Source organism: Chrysemys picta, chromosome 9 (genome assembly GCF_011386835.1).
Source record: "Chrysemys picta bellii isolate R12L10 chromosome 9, ASM1138683v2, whole genome shotgun sequence".
Taxonomy (NCBI): Eukaryota; Metazoa; Chordata; order Testudines; family Emydidae; genus Chrysemys; species Chrysemys picta.
Window position 1 is genome coordinate 70,921,223 of NC_088799.1, and position 25,207 is coordinate 70,946,429.

General features: G+C 42.7%; 1 protein-coding gene across 6 annotated transcripts in view; it reads right to left on the reverse strand.

The window, feature by feature from the left end:
• PCDH11X (protocadherin 11 X-linked) overlaps positions 1 to 25,207 on the reverse strand; it is a 1,048,566-nt gene that overhangs the window by 521,844 nt on the left and 501,515 nt on the right. For all 6 annotated transcript variants that reach the window (XM_005288308.5, XM_065556488.1, XM_042853322.2 and 3 more), the window contains one exon: positions 10,024 to 10,095. In XM_005288308.5, the coding sequence (XP_005288365.2) occupies positions 10,024 to 10,095 (72 nt within the window). The remainder of the gene's footprint in view (positions 1 to 10,023; positions 10,096 to 25,207) is intronic.

The following is a 25,207-nucleotide window of genomic DNA, read 5'->3' on the forward strand; positions in this document are numbered from 1 at the left end:
TGAGCTACAATCACACCTCTGACAGCAGCATAGACATACCTCACAGTTAGTAAGGATGGATGGTTTTGTGCAAATGAATTCAAGTCTTTGTGCCACAGCTCCACATCTGTCACGTAATGGGATTGTTAATGCTTCCCGACCAAACAGGGTTGCTGTCAGAATAAATTCAAAAATGTTTGTGGGGTGCAGTCATGGGATCCATTATGAGTACCTAGGCGGAGAGTAAGCTTTGTGTCCTTGAAGAAATTAGACAGTACTGTTGAGGCATGGATAAACCACAACAGGCCAGTGAAATCAAAGGGAGTTATGCACCTTTGCAAATATCACTGAATATCTACCTGAATATTTAGGTGTCTAAATGCCTTTAGTAATCTGGCTCAACACTGATCATACCACAGAACGTTATATTTTCCTCAATTCAATATGCACCAAATAATGGCTAGAAGAATGCTCTTTGCTCAGCAAAGCATCCTGCTTCCCTGTTACATCTGCAACAAGGAGTATGTTGACGGAACACATTTTGAGACAGCCTGTGTATGCACTTTCTGCGTTAACCATGAGGATTCTGGCCAGACCAGAAATTTCCCAGGTAATGCTATGGTTGCTGGGGAGCTCTTCTGCAGCTAGCAGTTCATTCCCCATTTACGCTGTAATAAAACCAACGACATATTAGATGCAAAGTAAGGAACAGGAAGAAAATGCTCAGCAGTGTGCACCAATCTGATTTAGCAGACAACACAGCTGCTGTGGCAAGAGATGTTCTTCAAAAGTCAGAGCACACGAAATTAAAAAAGATTAAATATTTAAAGGGCCAAGGGACAAAAATCTTTATAGTTTCCCAATTTTCCAGACTTGGCAGCTTTGACATTTGGACGTTGAAAGTAAACAGAGCAATTTGGCATAGATACATGTACAAGTGGCTGTCTATTGAGATATAGACGTAAACCTGATGGTGACATAGACGTGCCCAGTTATATCACCCTGTGTCCAACCATCTTATCAGTATTTTACCAAAATCGGCCATATATGGTCTCTGCCAAAAGCTACAAATTAATGATTGTCATGGTTACTGTGAGATGCTTGTACAGGAAACAATATTAGTTATGTAACATGTAGCATACTGCATTCCAAAACTGCTGGAAATGAAACATACCTGAGGCGGGGGAATCTCAGGGCTGACTCAATCAACACTGAGAACAGTCCATAACCGTGGAGCCAGCCCAAGCTCTATGCTTACTGTCTGGACAAGACACAGGCTTGAGTGTTTACAAAGACAAGAGAACTCCAAGAGAAGCCTACAACTTGGAGACTGCCTGGGCTAAGAGACAATAGTCTGTAACTGTACCAGAGAAGAAGAAAGGACACAAGATGTTAACCATTACAGAGGAGACACTCTGGCAGCAGGAGTGTTCATGAGAATGCTAGCTTTCTTGACTGGACTAGCGCTGTAAGGACTGACCACTGGGTGAGAAATATCTTATTAGAGAGGAAAATAACTTGTTAATAAGTATAGGCATAGATTGCATTCTATATTTTTTATCTGTAGCCTTATGTTTCCAAATGCTTATACTTGCTTTTATTTAAATCTTTATTTCAAGCTCCCAAATAAATTTCAATTTGGTTTTACTATAGATACATCTAAGTGCCTTGTTAAACAGAGAGCGCTGAATGGAGGTGAAGCCAGTAAACAGAGGTGCACTGCTTCCATGGAGTCAGTGGGTCGGTGTACATGGCAGGTGTCCAGAAGATAAGGAACTGGGCACTCACGTGTAACACAGTGTGGTGAGATAACTGCTAGTCTGCAAAGGGAAAGTTGGGGCTTGCAGAGCTCCGAGAGGTGCGTTTGTGTTGCCAGCATCTGGTAATTGTGGACAGTTTCCCCAAATGGGCACCCCACGGTGAGTAAATGGTGGTGATTCACCCCCGGACACCTTGCTTAACCCTGAACAGTGTTACACTGACACATTCTCCTTCACATGGTTGGGCTACACACGACACTGTACAAAAGAGATACACTGTGGGTGAGGTAACATCTTTTACTGGACCAATTTCTGATTGAGAAAGAGACAAGCTTTTGAGCTACACAGAGCTCTTCTCCCAGACCTGAAGAAGAGCTCTGTGTAGCTCAAAACCTTGTCTCTTTCACCAACAGAAGTGCCCCAATAAAAGATATTACCTCACCCACCTTGTATCTCTAATGTCCTGGGACCAACATAGCTACAACAACACTGCAAACAATTATGTACCGAAGTCTAACATGGACCTTCCCATAACCCTGGGAGAAGCGGGAATGAAGTTAATGGCTGGGCAAAAGAGCAGCTGTTCAATCTTCGGACTTACTCCCTCCCTTGAAAATGCTTTGCTTTAATTTATATCACCCGTTGTATCAAGACAATTGGAGAAAAGGTCTAATAATTGCCAGTGCTGACGTACCAGAGGCAAACTCACTGGAATCTTTGTCTATGAAACACTCATTTATTTTAATTAGCTCTTAACAGCTGATAATAGAATTGTGGCTTAGCTGAAATGGGACAGTTTTTATCATATAATTATGTGCTAGTCTGAGAAACTGATAGATAAACTTGAACCAAAATGGGATTTTTTCTTCGTAATGGCCTCCCCTGCTGAAATCAATAAGGAGTTAAGTGCTCACAGAAGGCTCCTGATTTCATGACCTTTTTTTTTTTTGCTGATTCTTTGTTGCTGATTCTTTTGCTGATGCTGCTCGAGACCCACTCAATTGACCAATTTTTAGTGCCTGTATGCAACAGCAATACTAAGGCCTCAGAGAAACCTCTTATGTTGCAACTAACTGTATTTCTGGAGTGGTTGCTCATCAAGGCATGCAGCTCATTTTAAGTTATAATTATCTGGAGACTCAAGCCTGAACTAAGATGTCAGTAGATCAATAACAAAAAAACACAAATAATTATGGAGGGCGACCTACCCAAACAGCCATGCTCTTTCTATGTGTGGGCCTTCATTTTAATTACCAAAACTAAAACTGCATTCATTTACAAAGGCTTTAATTTAGATTCAAAACAGACCCAAAAAAAATAATTGTTAAGGATGAAAATCCATCCTTAGCCAAGTTAACTAAGCATAGACATTTCAGTATGTAGCATGCACTCTACAGTACATCTAAACTCAACCATCATATTCCAAGGCCCCACTTAAAGTGACCGTACCATTTACGGGAGTTAGGGACAGGAGGATAGTTTCACTTTTGACTCTGATTTTTTTGGCTTTTCCAGATTTAAGCTAGAAAATTAACTTCCTTTTCCAAATAACTAAATCTCCCAGTGACAATATATAATAATATTTAACAATATTAGTTACCTAATAAACTGCCAACAACTACCCTTAGTTAGAATGAGGTAAGTGGCACCACAATCTCCTGCAATTAATGCAAAGGAACACACAAATTAAGTTAGGAAATGTTACATTTTACAGCTCTATAACTGACTCCTACAGATATTTTTTATTTATTGATTCATTTTATTTTATTTATTTGATTGATTTTTTCTAAATAGCTTTTTAAAAGGAATGAGAAAGTGCTATTTATTTATCTGAACATTCATCCACAGAAATCTTATTTCGTTAGCCTTTTCAGATTGACAACTGACTGGCATTAGGTGTCTCATATATCTGCAGTATAAAATTAGGTGATATTGTCTGTATCAGTATTTACAGTGCAAAGTGGCTTCCATTTATCTGAAAACTACTCTGAACATTTTTGTTATTGTTCTAAAGACTGGAAACTGATCATTTCAGTTTCTAGACTCGACAAAGTTATAATTAATAATTAATTAGTCCTCCCAACCCATCCTGCAGGTCCATAGCTTGATTTTTCAGATAAAAGATTTTTATATTAAGATTAGCATTAAACATAGCTAGTACAGGTTCTTTACTATTACCTGGAGTTGCAACTAAAAACAGAAACTGTGTCTGGCACCTGGAAGAAGAGATTGGGTTTTTGCCTTTGTGGATGGCCAACTACCATACACATTTTATAGTCACGTTAGTTAGCACCAGAAAAAATGTCTATCAGAGTTTCCATTATTATCTTCTATTTTACTGTGTACAGTTGTTATTAAGCTTTTCATTAAAATAAAGATGTTTTCATTCCCACTTATGTAGAGAAATAGTTCTTCTGTGCTACTCCGTGCTGATTAGGCCTCAACTGGAGTATTGTGTCCATTTCTGGGAACCGCATTTCAGGAAAGATATAGACAAATTGGAGAAAGTCCAGAGAAGAGCAACAAAAATGATTAAAGGTCTAGAAAACGTGACCTATGAGGGAAGATTGAAAAAAATTGGGCTTGGTTAGCCTGGAAAAGAGAAGACTGAGAGGGGACATGAGAGCAGTTTTCAAGTACATAAAAGGTATTACAAGGAGGAGGGAGAAAAATTGTTCTTCTTAACCTCTGAGGATAGGACAAGAAGCAATGGGCTTAAATTGAAGCAAGTGAGGTTTAGGTTGTACATTAGGAAAAAAATCCTAACTGTGACAGTGATTAAGCACTGGAATAAATTGACTAGGGAGATCATGGAATCTCCATCATTGAAGATTTTTAAGAGCAAGTTAGACAAACACCTGTCAGGAGTGATCTAGATAATACACAGTCCTGCCATGAGTGCAGGGGACTGGGCTAGGTGACCTCTTGAGGTCCCTTCCAGTCCTATGATTCTAAGATACAAGTTCTAATTATTTAAATTTTGAATGTTTTGCAAAATAACAATGACTGTTCCATGCTGAACTTCATGAACCACATTCTCTAATGTTTCATCACCTAGTAAGTCCAGGGCCTGAACTCATATACAGAGCAAAGAAAGAGGTTCTTATGTGCACAGATAGGGTATGGAGGTCCATTGAGCTGATATATCAATATTAAATGCCTCCAATATGTAATCTAACAGTAATAGTAGGGTTCATATTTTCAATTTGGGAGATACATTTGTCTTTTGCTATGTGCTGAACTTTGCAGCATAGCAGATCTCCCCACCTGTCCATAAATGGGGGTTTCACAACATCCACAGCATTGGCCCCTTCTACAATGGGGGAGGGGAGAAGAGGAGCCAACTCCAGCCCCCAAGAGCACAACGAGAGACAAACTCCCTGAAAGAATATTCAGAGATTTTCCCTCCAAAAACCCTGCCCTGTGTGTTTTAACATGAGAGGGATGGCTTGGCTTCTGGTTAGGGTGCAAAACACTTACGGAAAAGACAAAAATTCTGTGCCTAGCTCCGTCTGCGGTTACAGGCCATTGAGAGTGCATAAGAATTACACAAGTTGATTTACTTTATGAAAACTGATTAGTAAAACCCCTGGGGATTTCTTAACTGTACTGTGGCGGGATATAAGATTAGTGTAGCAATTCCCATCATCAAATGTATTTACTGTTAAAATATTGGATTAGTGATGTTGTTATCCACTGTTCCAAGATTAAAAAGTGATTCTTTAAAACTGTGTAGAAAAATACTACACTCCATCACTCGTAATTAGGCTTGCAGTGAGAGTGTGGGTTTTTTTCCCCTTCCTGTTAAAACATTCTGCTCACTAAAAAAAAAAAAAGAAACACAGTTCCCTTATTTTGCTTTGTAAAGAGAAAGGGTCATACTTGCTCGATAAAATTATCCCTATGTATTGCATTGCACCTGCCATTCAGGCTCCTCAACAGCATCAGGTGGTCATAAATAACCAATATCCCGTACCTTGTACTACCAGGTCTATAAAACACACAATGATGTACACGCCAGCTGGGAATAATTATAAGTGAGATTTTAATCATTGGACATTTAACCCTTCTGAAGAAAGGTCCTTTTTTTTTTAAAAAAGTGTTTTGTGAGAAGGGGATGTTGTTGACCTCCAGGGTCATCATTTTCTGGGTTTTGGTTGAGAATATGGGCTGAGGGATACGGGGTGGTCATTAAGAGTGGTTATATGCTATATTTGTTAGCCTGGACTTTGACCAGACAAATCTTTGTTCTTTGCCTTTGCTTACATTTTAAAGGAATAAAGTGCCTAGAGTTGTTAGGATAAGTGCTTAAAAAGTAATAAATAAAAAGATTCAACTGCCATTCATTTCCCTCCTCTCATGTAATGCTGCCAACCATCTCTGAAATTCCTTGGGTACTTTAGATATAGAGTGGGGACAGTGCAAAGGGTGTGAACAGAGGAAAGTTTAATAATGCACAAATAAATTCTGAAATTGACGCGATGGTAGATATACCCTAATGGCCTTACTGGCAAAAGCTGGCAAGTGCCCACTGCTGCAGAATTTACCTAGCCAACTCCAGGCATTATTCCCATAACTTATCCTATTAAACTGGATCTCTACCCTTAGCATTCTTCTTTCTTGCTCTAAGTTAATTCTCCCTCCCCCTTGATCTCTTAATCCATGACACTGACGTAAAACACTATAAATGAGAGTACCCAACACTAGAGCTTAGTTTGACTTTAAATTGCCGTATGTCTAGCTGACCATCAGAAAACTAGGCTATTTGCATGTATTCTTAACTGCAGCTGACGCAGTTTTGAACAACCTTGACACAGTTTATCAGCCAAATGTTTAATCAGGCAGTGCAGCAAGAAAACGTAACCACAACAATACAGGTATTTAACATTTCAAAACAGTGTATAAACTGATGACAAGCTCATCTTGGCAGCTACTATAATGTACCTTTTTCCTGGCGCTCTCTTCCTCTGCAATAATCTTGTCTAAAATTTACCAAAGAACTATATATAATCATTCTCTAATGTTGTCATATGTTTTATGTTCCACACAGGAAAGTTCAATTTCAAATCACTGGGTTCATAGTGAGAGCAACAGAGAACTGTTTGAATTAATTAGGGGTCATAGTGGAGGTAAAGGATTTTGACAGTGCATTCGGACTCACAAATCCATAGCTTTGACAGGACTCCCTTTTCCCACCCGTGCAATGAAGTGTCACTGAGAAAGCTTGCTGGGATTCAGTTTTCCTGGAAGAGGACAATTGAATTTCAAACTGTCTGGCTCATGAGTCTATTTATAACTGCTATATTTGGCTGGAATTTGTTTTGGAGGACCAAAACCACAATGGAACTGGAAATAAAGAAACACCCTCACAAGAACACTTATTTTGTCTTAAAGCTACACTCTATATGCAAAACTGTCCAAACACCAATATCGGCCTGTGTCTCTGCTTCCTGTCATCGGGAAACACATGCGGTAGTCTTTGCTTCAGTGATTGTGCACGTGACCAGATTAGCCCCTGAACACTGAAGATGTGCTACAGGCTGTACGGTTTATTTCCTTTTGTTGATAAAATGCAACCTGCTACTAAGTGGCTGACTTTGAATTCTCAATAAATAATCCAAATAACTTAGTGAATTTTTCTATGAATTCCAAGAGAACTGTTGAGTGTCCTTTTTAGAAAAGGGGCACTCATTCATCCATGTAAATATCATATTCCCATAAATAGCAGTTGCTTCTTCCTATGGTGCTTCCCACTAGATTTTATGCATATTCTGCTTGCTTTTAGAGTTGGGAACCAATTTGCTTTATGGGCACCATTTGTACCATTTGCCCGTTGCTCATAAAACAGACAAAGCCTTTATCCGTACCATGAATTTTCACTCACTTTATATAAAATGTCTAAGGAGGGATTTGCAGTAGCCTGAATTACATCCATGAAAGAATTAACAACTAATTTAATTTTCTGCTATGATAATGGCCTCAGTGTTTTACGTTTTGTTGATCACATTTCTTCCATCCAAACAAAAAAACTCATAAAAATTGTATCTGGTTTAGTTTTTTTTCTAAATAACTAAGTACGAAGAGTGCCCAAAACATTACATTTTTAAAGCTATTCAGTCACACAAGCAAATATGAAGTAAAGTAAGAATTTATTTCTAATCTGAGATAGGTGGATATAGAATGGCAAACATAATACGTTAAAAAATCCCTTGCAGCATGAGTGAATGCAACATACTGGCTGGTGTGTGTATACAACTGCCCCCTGATAAAGGTCATCCTTATTGTTAGTAACTATTCCTTTAGCCTAGAGGCCTAGAGGCCTGTGCTTTGGGAGCTAATGATTCAAGACTTTTACTTTCATTTCACATGCACATGTTTTACCTAGCAACAGGGATATCTGTATATATGCAAGCACAGTTCAAGAGCATATCATTCAAAATCAGCAGTAATTCAATCCCATGTCCATCAGACCTCAATCAAGTCTTCAGATAATGAGATGCTGATTTTCAAAGAGCAAGCCCAGAGGTGCATAAACAGTCAGCATCATGCCTCATGTAAACATTCACTTACTGCAACAGTTCACACAAACTAGAGATTGAGAGCACACAAGTGGGTTTTCAGTTCCAATTGTGAGTTCCTATGTTGGATTTTCTGGATTCACTTGCATTAAATATATTGTAAAATGTCATGGGCTCCAATACATAATTCGTTTTTAAAATCAGGCCATAAGTGCAGGCAGAGCTGCTTGAGAGGAGTGCTAGCAGTGTAAAACATCAGGCAGAACTCTAACTATAGGCAGACATTACCAGGTGGACAAGAGGACTGTAATTACAGTGGGTCAGCCCTCTTCACTCACCCTCCAGTATTTATACATATATGAAGGCAGGGCTGATATGTAAGTAGGGTTAACATACGTCTGGATTTTCCCAGACATGTCCAGCTTTTTGGGCCTCAAATCCCCGTCCGGGAGGAAATCCCAAAAAGCCAGACATGTCTGTGAAAATAGGGAGGGAGGGGCCGGGGGCTGGAGCCGGCGCCCCAGGGCCCGAGCCGAGCCAGGCGGGAGACACCGGGGCCAGAGCCTCTTGGCCTGGGCCGGCCGGCCGCCAGAGGGAGCCGCTCGGCCGGTGGGGCCGGACTGGGCCGTGCCGCGCCGCACCACGCCGCACCCCAGCCCCAGCTTACCTGCTGCCTCCCTGTTTCAGGCTTCCCGCGAACATTTGATTCGTGGGAAGCAGGGGAGGGGGAGGAGCAGAGGTGGAGCGTTCAGGGGAGGGGGCAGAGTTGGGGCGGGGACTTTGGGGAAGGGGCAGGGGCAGGGAAGGGGCGGAGTTGGGGCGGCGCTGGATCGGAGAAGGGTCGGAGTTGGGCGGGGCCGGGGCCCTGTGGAGTGTCCTCCTTTTTTTAAATTAAAATATGGTAACCCTAATGTAAGAGACAAATAAAGGAAATGGCTCTAAATTCCTAAATTTAGCATAATACACAAATTAGTAATAAATGATTTGCCAAAGTAAATATGTCAAAATAGGATCCTATAAAGTATTGTGTGTTCCTGAAGGTAAATGTTGCATATCGATATTCCCATTCATCCATCTCCCTGTCTTCTGATCTGAATAAGCACCACATCTTTTCTGGTGGGTCAAACTGTTGGACCTTAAGATTTAATATGTCAAATTCATGAGCCTTCACTTTAAGCTGTCATTCTGTAGGCTTAAATAGAATTCTATCCCAGAAGTTAATGAGCTGTTCATAATTTCCTAAGACACCATTTGGATACTGATTTAATTTTAAATTTCTGTTTTGTCACTGGTTTATTTCAGCCCCCATTATAATGATGTGTGTCAGGTAAAAAATCCATGAATGACATGAGCTGAAATCCTTACATTTTTTCTAGGGTATGAAACGTGCGGCGGCGGGAGGCGGGTGAGAAAAAGGAAGCAGACCTTAAGAGGGCTTAGCCAAATAACATAGCACTAACAGCCACATTAACCATGGGACTCTCATAGAAGAACCTAAAGCAAATGCCACGTGATGCTACGGACCAGAGAGCTAACCATTACAATGCTTCTTTGTAAAGAGCAACAGAGGGTCCCTGTGGCACCCTTAAGACTAACAGAAGTATTGGAGCATAAGCTTTTGTGGGTGAATGCCCACTTCAACAGACGCAAGTGCTTCTTTGGAGACTCAAATTGATACTGTTAAGACTCACAGAAACAAACACTACTGTATTATTGGGGAAGGAAGGCAAACAGAGAAACTTATCAATAATGTGGTTCCTACCAACCTGGGGCTGAGTCCATGATTCCAGGCTTGTCTCTTTCAAAGGGCTCTGGGGTCTTCCCATCTCTTTTGTGTGCTTTTGAAGGGAGAAAAAAAATTGTGTCAGGTTATCTGCTCAGCCAACATATTCATATTAACACTCATTTTCTATTGTAAGGTACAAATTACAAGACATATGCATACAATTCAGACAATGATCATCAACCAGAATTGTCCACTCTTCCAGAGGTCACTGGGATAGGTCTTTTTTTGACTCAGTACATAACCCGGTTTTCACGCAGTAGTAATGTAATGAGGAATCCCAACAAGATTGCATCGAATGCTTTGTTGAATTGAACAGCAGCACTTTTTCAGCCTTTCTTGAAAGCCCTTTTATAACATTAGATATAAAATTAATAGATAGCTCTGATACAGCAATTTTCATCTAAACATCTCAAAGCGTTTACAGATGGGGAAACTGAGGCACAGAGAAACGAGGTGGCCTGCCCATCATCAAACCAATAGGCAGTGGCAAAATCTGGAATAGAAACCAGACTCCTGATTTCAAGTTCAGTGTCCTGTCCACTAGACCACATTGCCACGTCTCATTTATTTTGGCAATCAAGGATGTACACTTCTACCCCGATATAACGCGACCCGATATAACACAAATTTGGATATAACGCGGTAAAGCAGCGCTCCGCGGGGGCGGGGCTGCATGCTCCAGCAGATCAAAGCAAGTTCAATATAACGCAGTTTCACCTATAATGCGGTAATATTTTTTTGGCTCCCGAGGACACCGTTATATCGGGGTAGAGGTGTACCATGAATATAACATCTGTTATCCACAAAGCAACTGCAATTAATTTAAGTGTGGCCTATCAAAACAAAAAATCAAACAGAAAGCTCCCCCAAAACACCTACTTTTTAAACACTGTGCTATTGAGGTTTCTTTCGTGCTTTTGGCTGATAGCCTTCGCCTTTCCTTAAAGCTCTTTATAATAGGAGCTTAGAAGAATGTGCTGCTTAATAGCTCATTGACCCTTAAACTCTGAGAATTCTAAAGAAGTGGCAAGACTGACCCCAAATCAAAAGTCTTTACAATCAGGTGGCTTAAAGGAACCCTTGAAGAATTATATTTGCTGACTCTTTATATTCCCAAGTTAAATTACTGGATATTTCCAAACCACCTTGCAAACTTGCTAATGTGTATAATTGCTCAACTCTGCTCATAAATGTTTTGGACTTTATGAGTATAGGGATTGAGGTGCCATTTCAACTACCAGAGAGTCATTATTAAAGTCTTGTGTGAGTATATCATGCCTACCCACACATATAATTGGTCTTAAGATAAATAGCAAACAGCACACTTTTCTTAACACTAAAGTGGTCATTACCTATTTTTGGCAGTGTCTTGCTATATACTGCAGAATAATAGATTTGGTAAATAGTAAGACATCATCTGACTTCCTGAAGGGCATTGACTCAGATTTTTCAATAAAACTAGAAGAACTAAACTGAATGTTGGCTGGAAGTATTAAATAAATCTTCTAGATAAATGGTCAAATAAATATAGCTACCCTCACACAGAGGCTGATATACAATAATAATTGATAAAAGGTGTATCCCAGGCGTATGCTATTACAACATTCAGACTAGTATACACTTAATTAACAGTAGTTCTCTCAATAGAAGCTGTGTATTTTCTCATTGTATATGTTCCTCTGTACAAGATTCCTGTTTTGGACTTTCCTACGAAATTTTACCTGCTGTAGTGTTGTTCAAGACAGCAATCAAATTTAGCAGTCCTGCTAAAGACAGAGATGGTTCATAAACCCATAAATTACTCCAAAGAGGGAAACAGCATGATCCAATGGTTAGAGCACAGGATTGGGCCTCAAGATACCTGAGTTTTATTAGAGACTCATGGCGTAACTATGGATAAGTCACATACCTGCTCCTTGTCTGTTTCTCCATCTGTAAAAGGGGGATAATATACACTTTTGTGAAGTTCAGTACCATCCTCTGACAAAAGGCACTATTAAGGGCCAGGTTTTATTATAGTATCTTTATTTTGGTAGCTGTGAAAGTTTACACTCTGACATGCCATGTTATGGGAGAGCCTAATGACATGTCATAATGCATCACAAAAGTGTCATATCTGAGTGCCTCAGATCATGGCGAGGAGTGCAGTATAAATACCTAGACACACAGAAATGTGATCAGCCAAAAGATTTGCTGTCTATCATAATATATATTTTAAGTATCTGATTAAAATGAAGGATGTCAAAAATACATAGTTTGTAGGCTACCTCAGCTATCTTCTGTTTGTATTGATAACTGAGAGTGCTGAGTTCAAATGACCATTGAAATAAACAGACAATTTAATTATGGTAGGTTATATAATGGCTGCATATGTGTGTGGGGGCATCTTGTTCTAAAACTGTACAACAGGGGTAGGCAACCTTTGGCGGGAAGTGGTGGCGAGCACATCCCTCAGCCCGCACCGCTTCCCACAGCCCCCATTGGCCTGGGACGACGAACTGCGGCCAGTGGGAGCCGCAATCGGCCAAACCTGCGAATGCGGCAGGTAAACAAACCAGCCCGGCCCTTCAAGGTGCTTACCCTGGCGAGCCGCGTGCCAAAGGTTGCTGACCCCTACTGTACAATTACACATCCCTGTAATTTGCATGCAGTGTTGGCTGATGTTATGGCAACTGAACATGATTCAGTGTTTAAATATGACAATGAATAGATTTTTTTCTGAGGGGAAAAATACCAGATTTAGTGTGAATCAAATCCAATTAAAATGGGCATATTTGTTTTATATTCTGTGAGGGAAAGCTATGTTTTTTCATATATACACAAGTATAAGTAAATCTATTCTACTTTTAAGCAGCATAAACAACACACATTTGTATATATTATTAATTAGTAGTAGTAGTAAATATTTCTACTGTGGCACTACCTAATGGCAAACCTCATGAGAAACACATTGTGTTAGGTGCTGTACAAATACTTAAAATATTTATTAACTAGTTTGGATAAAATAAGAACCCTTCCAAACATTTTGTCCATCTTTAATATCAAATTCCAAAAAGCCTTTTAATGAGGTTTGGAAATGTTAGATAAATGGTTTTCCACTTCCAGTTTCTGTCCAGGAGACGCAACAGAACTGCTCAAATACTGTAAAGAAAGGCTGTTCTTTTCATAGGGTATTGCCAGCTATGATCTGAAATGAAAATTCCACAAATCTGATAAGGAAATGTGTTTTCATAAAATTTCCAGGTCAGTTTTCCAGTCTCTAGAAACTTCAAAAATAACTTGAATACTACAGAAAGAGGCAGGAGGGGGAACAGGAAGATGCTTGGAAACAAATGAAGAGCGGGACTGAGATCAGGAAGAGGAACTGGGCAAAACTCTTTAAGATAAGTTATTTTTTCATAATAAATGAGGACCTTGAGCAAAAATCCATAAAAGTCACTGGAAAGACTACCATTGACTTCAGTGCACTTTGGATCAAGCACAGAGGATGTAACTTTTGAAAAAATACACCAACACTTTATACCTTGCTGAGTGACTTTCAAACATTAACAAATCAATCCTCAAACCACACTTGGTGAACTAGGTATAGTAAGAGAAATGTGATCATTGCTCCAGCCACCACTCATATACTACCATCTCACGAGTAAAACTATGTTTAGAAAGGGCATAGAACAGGAAGCCAAGGCTAGCATCCTTTCTCTTTCAAGAAGTGGCAAGGGAAACAAGTGGTCAGGATTTTGATTTTATTGTTCAACCATAGTATGAATTCTATACTTGACAATCTTCTAGCTTGCCTTTTGCAGAAGTAAGCATCCTATATCAGGTGTTATTTAAAATAATCACTGTCCCAGTTTGAGGACTATTGCATCTTGTTTTTAGCAACCAAGAGCCCATTTCTAGGGAAATGCAAGTGGCACGATGCTGCAGAGTTATAAAACAATTCTTGTAATGTTTAATGGATGATGCTGAGTGTCACCACTGTTGTTTTAACAGCCACTTCACTCTAAGAATCTGACAAGTGCAAAAAAATGTGTGCTACTCGACCTTCAAAAAATAAATTAAAATCGCTGTGAATGTATGTTCACCATTTAATTAAATAGAACAGGAGTACTTGTGGCACCTTAGAGACTAACAAATTTATTAGAGCATAAGCTTTCGTGGACTACAGCCCACTTCTTCGGATGCATATCAAGTGGGCTGTAGTCCATGAAAGCTTATGCTCTAATAAATTTGTTAGTCTCTAAGGTGCCACAATTACTGCTGTTCTTTTTGCGGATACAGACTAACACGGCTGCTACTCTGAAACTTGTCATTTAATTAAATGCAATTCCTTGATGGAGGGGATAAATTATTAGTGAGTCCTAACCTGGGTAGTTGGACTGGATATGTGCAAAATGAGAAGCTATACCAGCAGGGCTGGCTCCAGCGTTTTTGCCGCCCCAAGCGGCCAAAAAAAAAAAAAAATGCCGCGATCGGCGGCACTTTTCCAGCAGCTCTACCGCCGCCGCATCGTTATTCAGCGGCAATTCGGCGGCAGGTTCTTCCCTCTGAGAAGGAAAGAGGGACCCGCCACCAAATTGCTGCCGAAGAGCTGGACGTGCCGCTCCTCTCCGTTGGCCGCCCCAAGCACCTGCTTGCTGCGCTGGTGCCTGGAGCCAGCCCTGTATACCAGACAACCAGATGCCTGCTCCCATACTGTCAATTTTACAAACAAGAAAGCACAGAATAAATAATGGCCTAAGTCTGATGTAACATTTATCTCCATTTTACGGAAGCATCTGATGACTTGTGGGTGGCTGATGTACTCTGAGAACCTAAGAGTTAAAACTGGAATTAAAAGTAGTAGCTGTCAGGTTCCCACTTATTTCTTTTTAGACCTAGCTTTCCTCCCTCTAGTCCAGTGGTTTTCAACCTTTTTTCATTTGCGGGCCCATAAAAAATTTCAAATGGAGGTGCGGACCCCTTTGGAAATTATAGAAAATAGTTTGTGGATTCTCAAGGATCCGCAGATCACAGGCTGAAAAGCATTTAGCAGACCCTTTAGATATAGTCTGTGGACCCCCAGGGGTTAGAGCTGACCCGAGCTAATTTTCTGAAGGTTCATTAAAAAGTTACATTTACAAGGCATTAATGAACTCTGTAGCTCAATTTTAACTTGGCCAGAAGCCATAGTCTCTCTGTGCAAATAAGCCTAAAGGGCATCAGGGCAAAGGAACAAAAAGAAAATGTTGTGATTAAGTTATGAAGGTATTGAAACTGTACTGAATTCCAACAGGATACCATATTTCATCAAGATGTATGGGAAGAAGAAAGTCTGCTAGTTCCCTGCAAATGCAGAATAAGTGGGAATATTACCAAAGACCAGTATAATCGAAAAGTAAACATGTCATTATCTTACAGTAAATAATTTTCTTTGTAGAATACAACAACCAAAAAACCCACAACAACTTTACACTATTAGACTTAACCTATTTATTACTGCAGATTTACAAAGAGTTAGGCTGGTTTGCTACAGTACTAGAAAATATAATATTCTATACCATCTCTTCCCTGTTAGAGACATTGGCTGTGAATGTCTGAGCACGGTCTCAGAAAAGATGCTGAAATATGCTACTACAGCATTTGTCCTCTCCTCCACCTCCCGCATCTGGTCCAGTTCTCCCTCCTGATCTCAACCACAGTGGTTTCACACCCTTTTTCCTTCCACCACATTCTTTCCTCCACCATCTCCTGGTACCCTCCTTCTAAGCTGCTCAGAAACTCCCCAGGCTCTCCTCCATGAATGTCAAGTAATTCCTACTCCCACTCAAACTGCCTCCCAAACTCTTTCCTCACAGTATCTTTCCTGATCACACATTTCTCATCCACAAGTCAATACTGCCTATTTCCATCCCACATTTTTAAAGACACCATAATAGAGGCTCAACTTAAATGTATACCCCAAATTAAAAGAACATAGTAAGAGAACCAAAAAAGTGCCACCGTGGCTAAACAACAAAGTAAAAGCAGCAGTGAGTGACGAAAAGACATTCTTTAAAAAGTGGAAATTAAATCCTAGTGAGGAAAATAGAAAGGAGCATAAACTCTGGCAAATATAATTAGGAAGGTCAAAAAAGAATCTGAAGAACAACTAGCCAAAGATTCAAAAGGTAACAGCAATTTTTTTTTACATACATCAGAAGCAGAAAGCCTGCTAAACAACTAGTGGGGCCCCTGGATGAACAAGATGCTAAAGGAGCACTAAAGGATGATAAGGCCATTGTGGAGAAACTAAATGAATTCTTCACAGCTGAGGATGTGAGGGAGAGTCCCAAACCTGAGCCATTCTTTTTAGATGACAAATCTAAGGAACTGTCCCAGACTGAGGTGTCATTAGAGGAGGTTTTGGAACAAATTGATAAACTAAACAGTAATAAGTTACCAGGACCAGGTAGTATTCACCCAAGAGTTCTGAAGGAACTCAAACGTGAAACTGCATAACTACTAACTGTGTTTTGTAACCTATCATTTAAATCAGCTTCTGTATCAAATGACTGGAAGATAGCTAATGTGACTCCAATTTTTAAAAAGGGCTCCAGAAGTGGTCTTGGCAATTACAGGCTGACTTCAGTACTGGACAAACTGGTTTAAACTATTGTAAAGAACAAAACTGTCAAACACGTAAATGAACATAATTCGTTGTTATGTCAACATGGTTTTTGTAAAGGGAAATCATGCCTCACCAATCTATTAGAATTCTTTGAGGGGGTCTACAAGGGGACAAGGAGGATCCAGTGGATATATTGTACTTATATTTTCAGAAAGCCTTTGACAAGGTCCCTCTCCAAAGGCTCTTATGCAAAGTAAGCTGTCACGGAATAAGAGGGAAGGTCCTCTCATGAGTTGGTAACTGGTTAAAAGATAGGAAACAAAGGTTAGGAATAAATGGTCAGTTTTCAGAATGGAGAGAGGTAAATAGTGGTGTATTCCATGGGTTTGTACTGGGACCAGTCCAATTCAACATATTCATAAATGATCTGGGAAAGGGGGTAAACAATGAGGTGGCAAAATTTGCAGGTAATACAAAACTACTCAAGATAATTAAGTCCAAAGCAGACTGCTAAGAGCTACAAAAGTATCTCACAAAACTGGGTGACTGGGCAACAAAATGGCACATGAGATTCTATGTTGATAATTGCAAAATAATCCACATTGGAAAACATAATCCCAACTATATGTATAACATGATGGAGTCTAAAGAGGAGGTTACTCACCCTGTGCAGTAACTGACGTTCTTCGAGATGAGTGTCCCTGTGGGTGCTCCACTACAGGTGTTGGTGCGTCCCTGCGCCTTCGCCCGGAGATTTTTGCAGCAGTACTCATAGCGGCCACGCATGCTCAGAATCTGCCCCCCGCTGTGACTCTAGGGTAATAGAACGCATGCGTGGCCGGTCTCCTCAGTTCCTTCTCTACCACGGAGGCCCCCCAACTCCGAAGTAGAGGGGAGGAGGGTGGGTAGTGGAGCACCCACAGGGACACTCATCTCGAAGAACGTCAGTTACTGCACAGGGTGAGTAACCTCCTCTTCTTCTTCGAGAGATGTCCCTGTGGGTGCTCCACTACAGGTGACTTAAAAGCAGTGTATCTTAAGGAGGTAGGGACTTCGGATCTGGTAGGAACGCCGTTGAAAGTACCGCCCTGCCCAAGCGTATGTCAGATAGAGGGCCTTGAGTAAGGGCATAGTGTTTAACAAAAGTATGGTCAGATGACCAGGTGGCTGCTTTACAAATGTCAGCCAAGGGAACTTTGCGTAAGAACGCGATCGAGGCAGCCAGAGATCTAGTGGAGTGTGTTCTAATGCCGTCTGGAGGTGCAACCCCTTTCATCTGATAGCACAGTCGGATACACTGGGAGATCCAGTTCGAGAGTCTCTGGGTAGAAATAGGCATGCCCTTGGAGCGCTCTGCAACAGAGACAAAAAGTCTAGAGGAGGTTCTAAAGGGTTTGGTTCTATCCAAATAGAATGACAAGGCTCTGCGAACATCTAGTGTATGCATTGAGGTTTCAAAGGAGTTTGCATGTGGTTTCGGAAAAAAAGTCGGCAGGTGTATGGGTTCATTAATATGGAATGATGAGTGTACCTTTGGAAGAAATTTGGGGTGCAATCTGAGGGTAACCTTGTCTTTAAAAAATATCGTATATGGTGGATGTGCCATGAGAGCTGCTATTTCTCCTGCCCGTCTGGCAGAAGTAATTGCCACTAGAAACGCTGTTTTCATGGAGAGGTGTAAAAGGGAGCACGTGGCTAGGGGTTCGAAAGGTTGTTGAGTTAGGGCAGACAGTACCAGATGAAGGTCCCAGGGGGTGGTCGGTTGTTTAATGTCTGGGTATAAGGTTTGTAGGCCCTTGAGGAAACGCTTCGTAGTAGCGTGAGCAAAGACAGACGTATCATCAATTCTGTCGTGGAAAGTCGTAATAGCAGCCAAATGGACCCTGATGGAGCTGAAAGAAAGGCCGGATTGCTTAAGGCCCAAGAGATAGTCCAATATAAATGAAAGAGGTACCGAGGTAGGAGAAAGATGTTTGGCAGAACACCAATGTGTGAATCGTTTCCACTTTTGAAGATAGGTCTTGCGAGTAGATTGCGTTCTGCTATGTAGGAGCACCTCCTGAACTTGTTCGGAGCAATCTAATTCGCGTTGGGAGAACCACGTAGGAACCAGGCCTTGAGGTGAAGCATGGACAGGTTGGGGTGGAGAAAACGACCGTGCTGTTGAGATAGAAGGTTCGGAATAAGCGGCAGGGAGATTTGTGGTTGGATTGACATTCTGGTGAGGAAGGGAAACCATGGTTGTCTGGGCCACGATGGGGCAATGAGGATCACCTTGGCTCGATCCGTTCGTATTTTTATCAGAACCCTGTTGAGAACTGGTATCGGGGGAAACGCATAGAATAGGTTTCGGTGCCATGAGATCATGAATGCGTCCCCCAGGGAATGTTTGCCCAGTCCTGCTCTGGAGCAGAAATTGAGACATTTCTTGTTTTTTGCAGTTGCAAACAAGTCTATGGCTGGGTAACCCCAGATGCTGAATACATCGTGAATGGTTTTGTCGTCTATCTCCCACTCATGGTCCCATGGGAAGCGTCTGCTCAGTTCGTCCGCTGTGGTGTTCATGATTCCGGGAAGATAGGCTGCTGATACCCGGATGTTGTTCGTAATACACCAATTCCAGAGCTTCATAGCCTCTGTGCACAGCGAATGGGAACGAGCTCCGCCCTGCCTGTTTACGTAAAACATGCAAGCAATGTTGTCCGTCATTATGCGTACGTGATGATGTTTGATTAGTGGCAGGAAGTGACGGCACGCGTTGCGAATGGCTCGAAGTTCTAGTACATTTATGTGCAGGGAGGTCTCGGTTGGTGACCATAGTCCCTGTACTGTGTGATGAGACATATGTGCACCCCACCCTGTCATAGATGCATCGGTGGTCAGAATGCGTGATGGAGCCTGTTGAAGAAACGGGACTCCAGAACAAAGGTTGGAGTGGACGGTCCACCAACGTAGCGAATCTTTGACTGGAGTAGGCAGGGAGAGAGTCTTGTTCAAAGAATGCATGTTCGGTTTGTAAACTGTTGCCAGCCACGCTTGGAAGCACCTCATGTGTAGGCGTGCATTCTGGACGACAAAAGTGCACGAGGCCATGTGACCTAGTAGTTGCAGGCAGTCTCGGGCAGTTACCTGAGGGCTGTTGCGAATAGTTGTGGCCAGTTGGTTTATGGAATTGAAGCGATCAGGTGGGAGCGATGCTAGCCCCGTCCGAGAGTCGAGGTCTGCGCCTATGAACTGCAGGTGCTGGGTGGGGCGTAATGTGGATTTGTCTCTGTTTATTTGTAGGCCGAGAGATAGAAAGCATTCGACTGTGAGCCGTGTGAACAGGAGCGCCTCGTCGAATGATGAAGCTTTGAGGAGGCAATCGTCGAGGTAAGGGAATATTACGACCCCTTGTTTCCTGAGGTAGGCAGTGACTACAGCTAGAAGTTTGGAAAAAGCACGGGGGGCTGTAGATAGTCCGAAGGGGAGTACCCTGTATTGGAAATGTGTGGAACCAAGGGTAAATCGGAGGAAACGTCTGTGGGCCGGATGTATAGTGACATGGAAATAGGCATCTTGTAGGTCGAGGGCAGAAAGCCAGTCGCCGCGCTCCAGCGCTGGGATTATGGTAGTGAGGGTCACCATCTTGAACTTTTGCTTTTTGATGAATCTGTTGAGCCGCCTGAGATCGAGGATTGGTCGCCATCCCCCATTTTTCTTCTCCGTTAAGAAATAATGGGAGTAAAAACCCTTCCCTCTGTGTCGCTCTGGCACAATTTCTACTGCTCCCAGATGAAGGAGATGTTGCACTTCTTGGAGGAGTAGCTGCTCGTGAGAAGGGTCCCTGAAGAGGGACGGGGAGGGGGGGTGGGTGGGAGGTAAGGAGAGGAAGGGGATGACGTATCCAATTGTAACTACCTCTAAGACCCACTTGTCGGAGGTAATCTTCCTCCATTGATGGAAGAAAGGTCGTAGGCGGTGTCCAAAGATTGGTGCGCCGGCTGAAGTGGGGGCATTGCTTTCTAAACCCTCGACCAAGTCTTCAAATCTGCCTATTAGCTGGTGGGGGTTGAGGCACCCCTGCAGAGTTTGGGCGACGTCGCTGGAATCTTGGTCTTGGACGTTGCGGCTGTTGCTGTTCCTGCGGCCTATGGGAAGGTTGTGTAAATGCGGGATAACGTGGCCGGTGGTACGGTTGGTATCGATATTGTCGTCTTCTGGTCGTAGGTGCCTGGAGTCCTAGAGACCGGAGGGTTGTCCTGGAGTCTTTCATTGAATGAAGCACTTCATTCGTGTTAGAAGCAAAGAGTTTGTCACCGTCGAAGGGAAGATCTTCAATTGTGTTCTGAACTTCGCGAGGAAAAAAGGAAGAGGAGAGCCATGAGCCCCGTCGCATGACTATCGCTGTAGCGGTCGACCTTGCCGCTGTGTTGGCTACATCGAGGGCTGCTTGGAGAGCGGTGCGTGAAATGGCTTGGCCCTCAGAAACCGTAGCTCTGAACTGTTGTTTTCTTTGTTCTGGAATGTCATCAATAAAGTCCATTAACTTATTATAATTTTTATGGTCGTATTTTGCCAGGACTGCAGTATAATTAGCTATACGGAATTGGAGGGTGGAGGATGCATAGACCTTGCGACCAAAAAGGTCCAGTCGTTTGTTATCCTTGTTAGGTGGGGCAGAACGAGAATACTGTTGTCTAGCCCTCTGGTTCGCAGCGTCTACTACCAATGAATTTGGTGCCGGGTGGGTAAAAAGGAATTCAGAGTCCTTTGGAGAAATAAAATACTTCTTGTCTGCTTGCTTGCAAGTAGGTAGGCTTGTCGCTGGAGTCTGCCAAATGGACTTAGCGGGTTCTAAAAGGGCTGCGTTAATTGGGAGTGCCACTCTGGAGGAAGAAGGGGGCTGTAGGATGTTTGTCAGCTCATGCTGTTGTTCGGTGACCACGTCCAGGTTAATTCTCAGGTCACTAGCAACTCTTTTAAAGAGGTCCTGGAATTTTGTATATTCATCAGAGGGAGTAGGAGGAAGGGGAAGCAATGCTTCTTCAGGTGCTAGCTCCGTTTCTGTTGGAGCAGGAGGAGGGCTAGGCTTATCCTGGGAGCGTGGGTGTGTTGTCAGGCGTCTCGTGTCAGTGGCATATTCGTTAGGAGATGGTGCTGGATCAGTGTTGCGCCTGGTCGAGTGGCCACGAGGCATGTATTCCCGAGGGTATGCTGCCCATGGTGTCCAGTATTGCCATGGTGGTGGATAGGGCATACCTGGTGCCATCCAGGGGTTCGTCCCCCAGGAGACAGGGTCCTGAGAGTGGCGTGAGGTAGTTTTCTCATAACCCTTATTGCTCTGGGTTTGAGGCTGGGAGTCATGATATGGTGAAAAAACTCCCTGTAGATCTGCTTCCTCCTCACTGGAGGAAAACTGCTCAGATCCTGACTCAGGCATTGAAAAAGAATATGCATTCATGAGCGGAGACTGCAAGGTAGGTGATACTAGAAGATCTGCTGTCTGGGTCAAATGAGTTAATGAGGCTCCTCCGGGAGATGAAAGCTGAGCCGGGAGAGGCTGTCGCACAGGAGCATTCCCGCGATCGGGGTTTCTGCCTGTGATCCCTGAGTCAGAGTGCCCTGCAGGGGTCGGTGCCGCGGTCAGTGCCGGGCGAACAACATCAGGCTGCCTGGGGTCAGGCATGGTGTGGAATGTCGGCACCGTCTCAGTCGCGGTGCCGAGCGGTGCCGTAACTGAGGCAGGCAACTGGAAGCCTGATGCCTCGGCACTGGAGCCTCGCGCCGCCGCCGGAGCCTCGGGCGGCTTTTGCGCGGTTCCCGAGGAGCCTGGCTCATGAAAGTTGCTGAGGCGAGGAAACACAGGCAGAGAGATCGTTGATCTGCCTGGAGATACTTTGTGCCTCAGAGCCTTGTTAGGTGAGGAAGGGTGTCCCTTTTTTGTAGATTTTTTTAGCTTTTTTGTGGCGGGGGGGCTGTGTCGGGGAGCGGAGCCGACTTCAACGCCTGGGTCTGAAACTGACCCGATAGACTTCTGAAGGAGGAGCAGTTTAAGTTTGAGCTCCCTGTCTTTCCGTGCCCTGGAGCTGAGTTTGCAGCAGTGGGCACATTTTTGGGGAATGTGAGCTTCCCCCAAACATTTTATACACTTTGAGTGTCCGTCCGATGATGGGATAGCTTCCTTACAAATAGCACAGCGCTTGAAACCGGTGGAGCCCGGCATAGCCGCGGCTGACAGAAATTTTTTTTTTTTTTTTTTTTTTTAAAGATAAACTGGGTAAGTAACTATTTTAACAGAGAAAACTGACAGAAACTGGTTACTAAAGGGTAATTGAGGCAAGAGTGAAGGATTCTCTAATGAGTCTGCTGAGCTCCGTCTCAGGCCGGGGACGGTTGAGAAGGAACTGAGGAGACCGGCCACGCATGCGTTCTATTACCCTAGAGTCACAGCGGGGGGCAGATTCTGAGCATGCGTGGCCGCTATGAGTACTGCTGCAAAAATCTCCGGGCGAAGGCGCAGGGACGCACCAACACCTGTAGTGGAGCACCCACAGGGACATCTCTCGAAGAAGAATTAGCTGTTACCACTCAAGAAAGAGATCTTGGGAGTCACTGTGGATAACATCTGAAAACATCCACTCAATGTGCAGCGGCAGTCAGAAAAGCAAACAGAATGTTGGGCATCATTAAGAATGGGATAGATAATAAGACAGAAAATATCATATTGCCTCTATATAAATCCATGGTACTCCCACATCTTGAATATTGCGTGCAGATGTGGTCACCCCATCTCAAAAAAGATATATTGGAATTGGAAAAAGTCCAGAAAAGGGCAACAAAAAGGATTATGGGTATGGAACAGCTGCCATATGAGGAGAGGTTAATAAAACTGGGACTTTTCAGCTTGGAAAAGAGACGACTAATGGGGGATATGATAGAGGTCTATAAAATCATGGCTGGTGTGGAGAAAGTAAATAAGGAAGTTTTATTTACTCCTTCTCATAACACTTGGGGTCACCAAATGAAAGTAATAGGCAGCAGGTTTAAAACAAACAAGTGGGAGTATTTGTTCACACAACGCACAGTCAACCAGTGGAACTCTTTGCCAGAGATGTTGTGAAGGCCAATACTAGAACAGGGTTCAAAAAAGAACTAGATAAATTCATGGAGGCTAGGTCAATCAATGGCTATTAGCCAGGATAGGGAGGGATGGTGTCTCTAGCCTCTGTTTGCCAGAAGCTGGGAATGGGCAACTGGGGATGGATCACTTGATGATTACCTGTTCTGATCATTCCCTCTGGGGCACCTGGCATTGGCCACTGTCGGAAGATAGGATACTGGGCTAGATGGACCTTTGGTCTGACCCAATATGGCCGTTCTTATGTCCCCTTCCCTCCCATTGCTGTTTCCTACCAGTTGACAGAAGAAGCAAGGACAGAGCCCTTCACCCATCCCAACAGCCAGCATAAAGAAGGGATATAGCACAATGACCATAAATTTAGGCTCCTTGATTTTTGCAGCACCAATACTGGATCCTGTGGCAAACTAACAATTAGTCAGCTGCCTGCAGGATGTGAGGAAAATATTCAGAGGTTTGTTTTCCATTAAACATAAAACGAATAAAAACAAGGGTGTTCTCTATAATTCAGTAAAACAATTCATTTTCTGGAGGGTTTTTCTTTTGTTTTCTATGAATCTAATGCTATTCCAGAATTTAGCTGTAGAAAGCTTCAGAATACCGGTCCCATATGCCACAGAGTACATAGGTCCTTATTTTTAACTACTTCCTTTGATGTGGATGTAACCCTTTTGGGGCAAAGGATGCTCCTGAAATCACACACTGAGTGTCTAGGAGACTTGCCCTGGACTACAGCAGCAACGGTGGCAGAAGCTCAGGACTCCGTTTCCCAGATTGCACAGGATCCAGGGTATAGATAGAACTGGCTAGCAACAGTACCAGAATCAATCATAAACAGGACTCAGAAACAAAGGGTTTGGTTTTATTTTTGGCTTTGGCTGTGTTTTCAATGTAGCATGGAGAGAAGCATCACAGCCAAGGAGAACCCTTCTACCCTCCACACTCCTACCAACGGGAAGATTCTCACTCCTTTGGGGATTTCTTTGACATTGAATGGTGTCACTTCAGCAGAGACCAGAAAATCAGAAGACTTGGAAGAGTCACAATCAGGCTACCAAAAGACAGCTTAACTGCACATTGGAATCCAGATCACAGAGTCTCAAGGACAATCTTACCATGCGTGATGTGGGTACTTTGTAAGAACACCCCCATTTATTTATTTATTTATTTTGCCATTTTGTTTTAAGCCAGCCACCGACTTCAGTGCTGCACCACACATCAGAGACTGAGCCTCAACTCAGTATTTGCCAGGCTACTGGTAGCAGAGAGCACAGGGTGGTTTGTACAAGCTGTACATTTGGAAGGAGTAGAGTTTATATATTATTGGTTTTGTCTTTTATTATCCTGATCCCTTTTTCCACTGTTCCCTTTCGTGAGTTCCCCATACCTAATAACGTCCCAGTTACTGTTCTATTACTCGGGAAATTGTGATAGCTATTTTATTTTTTGTGCTCT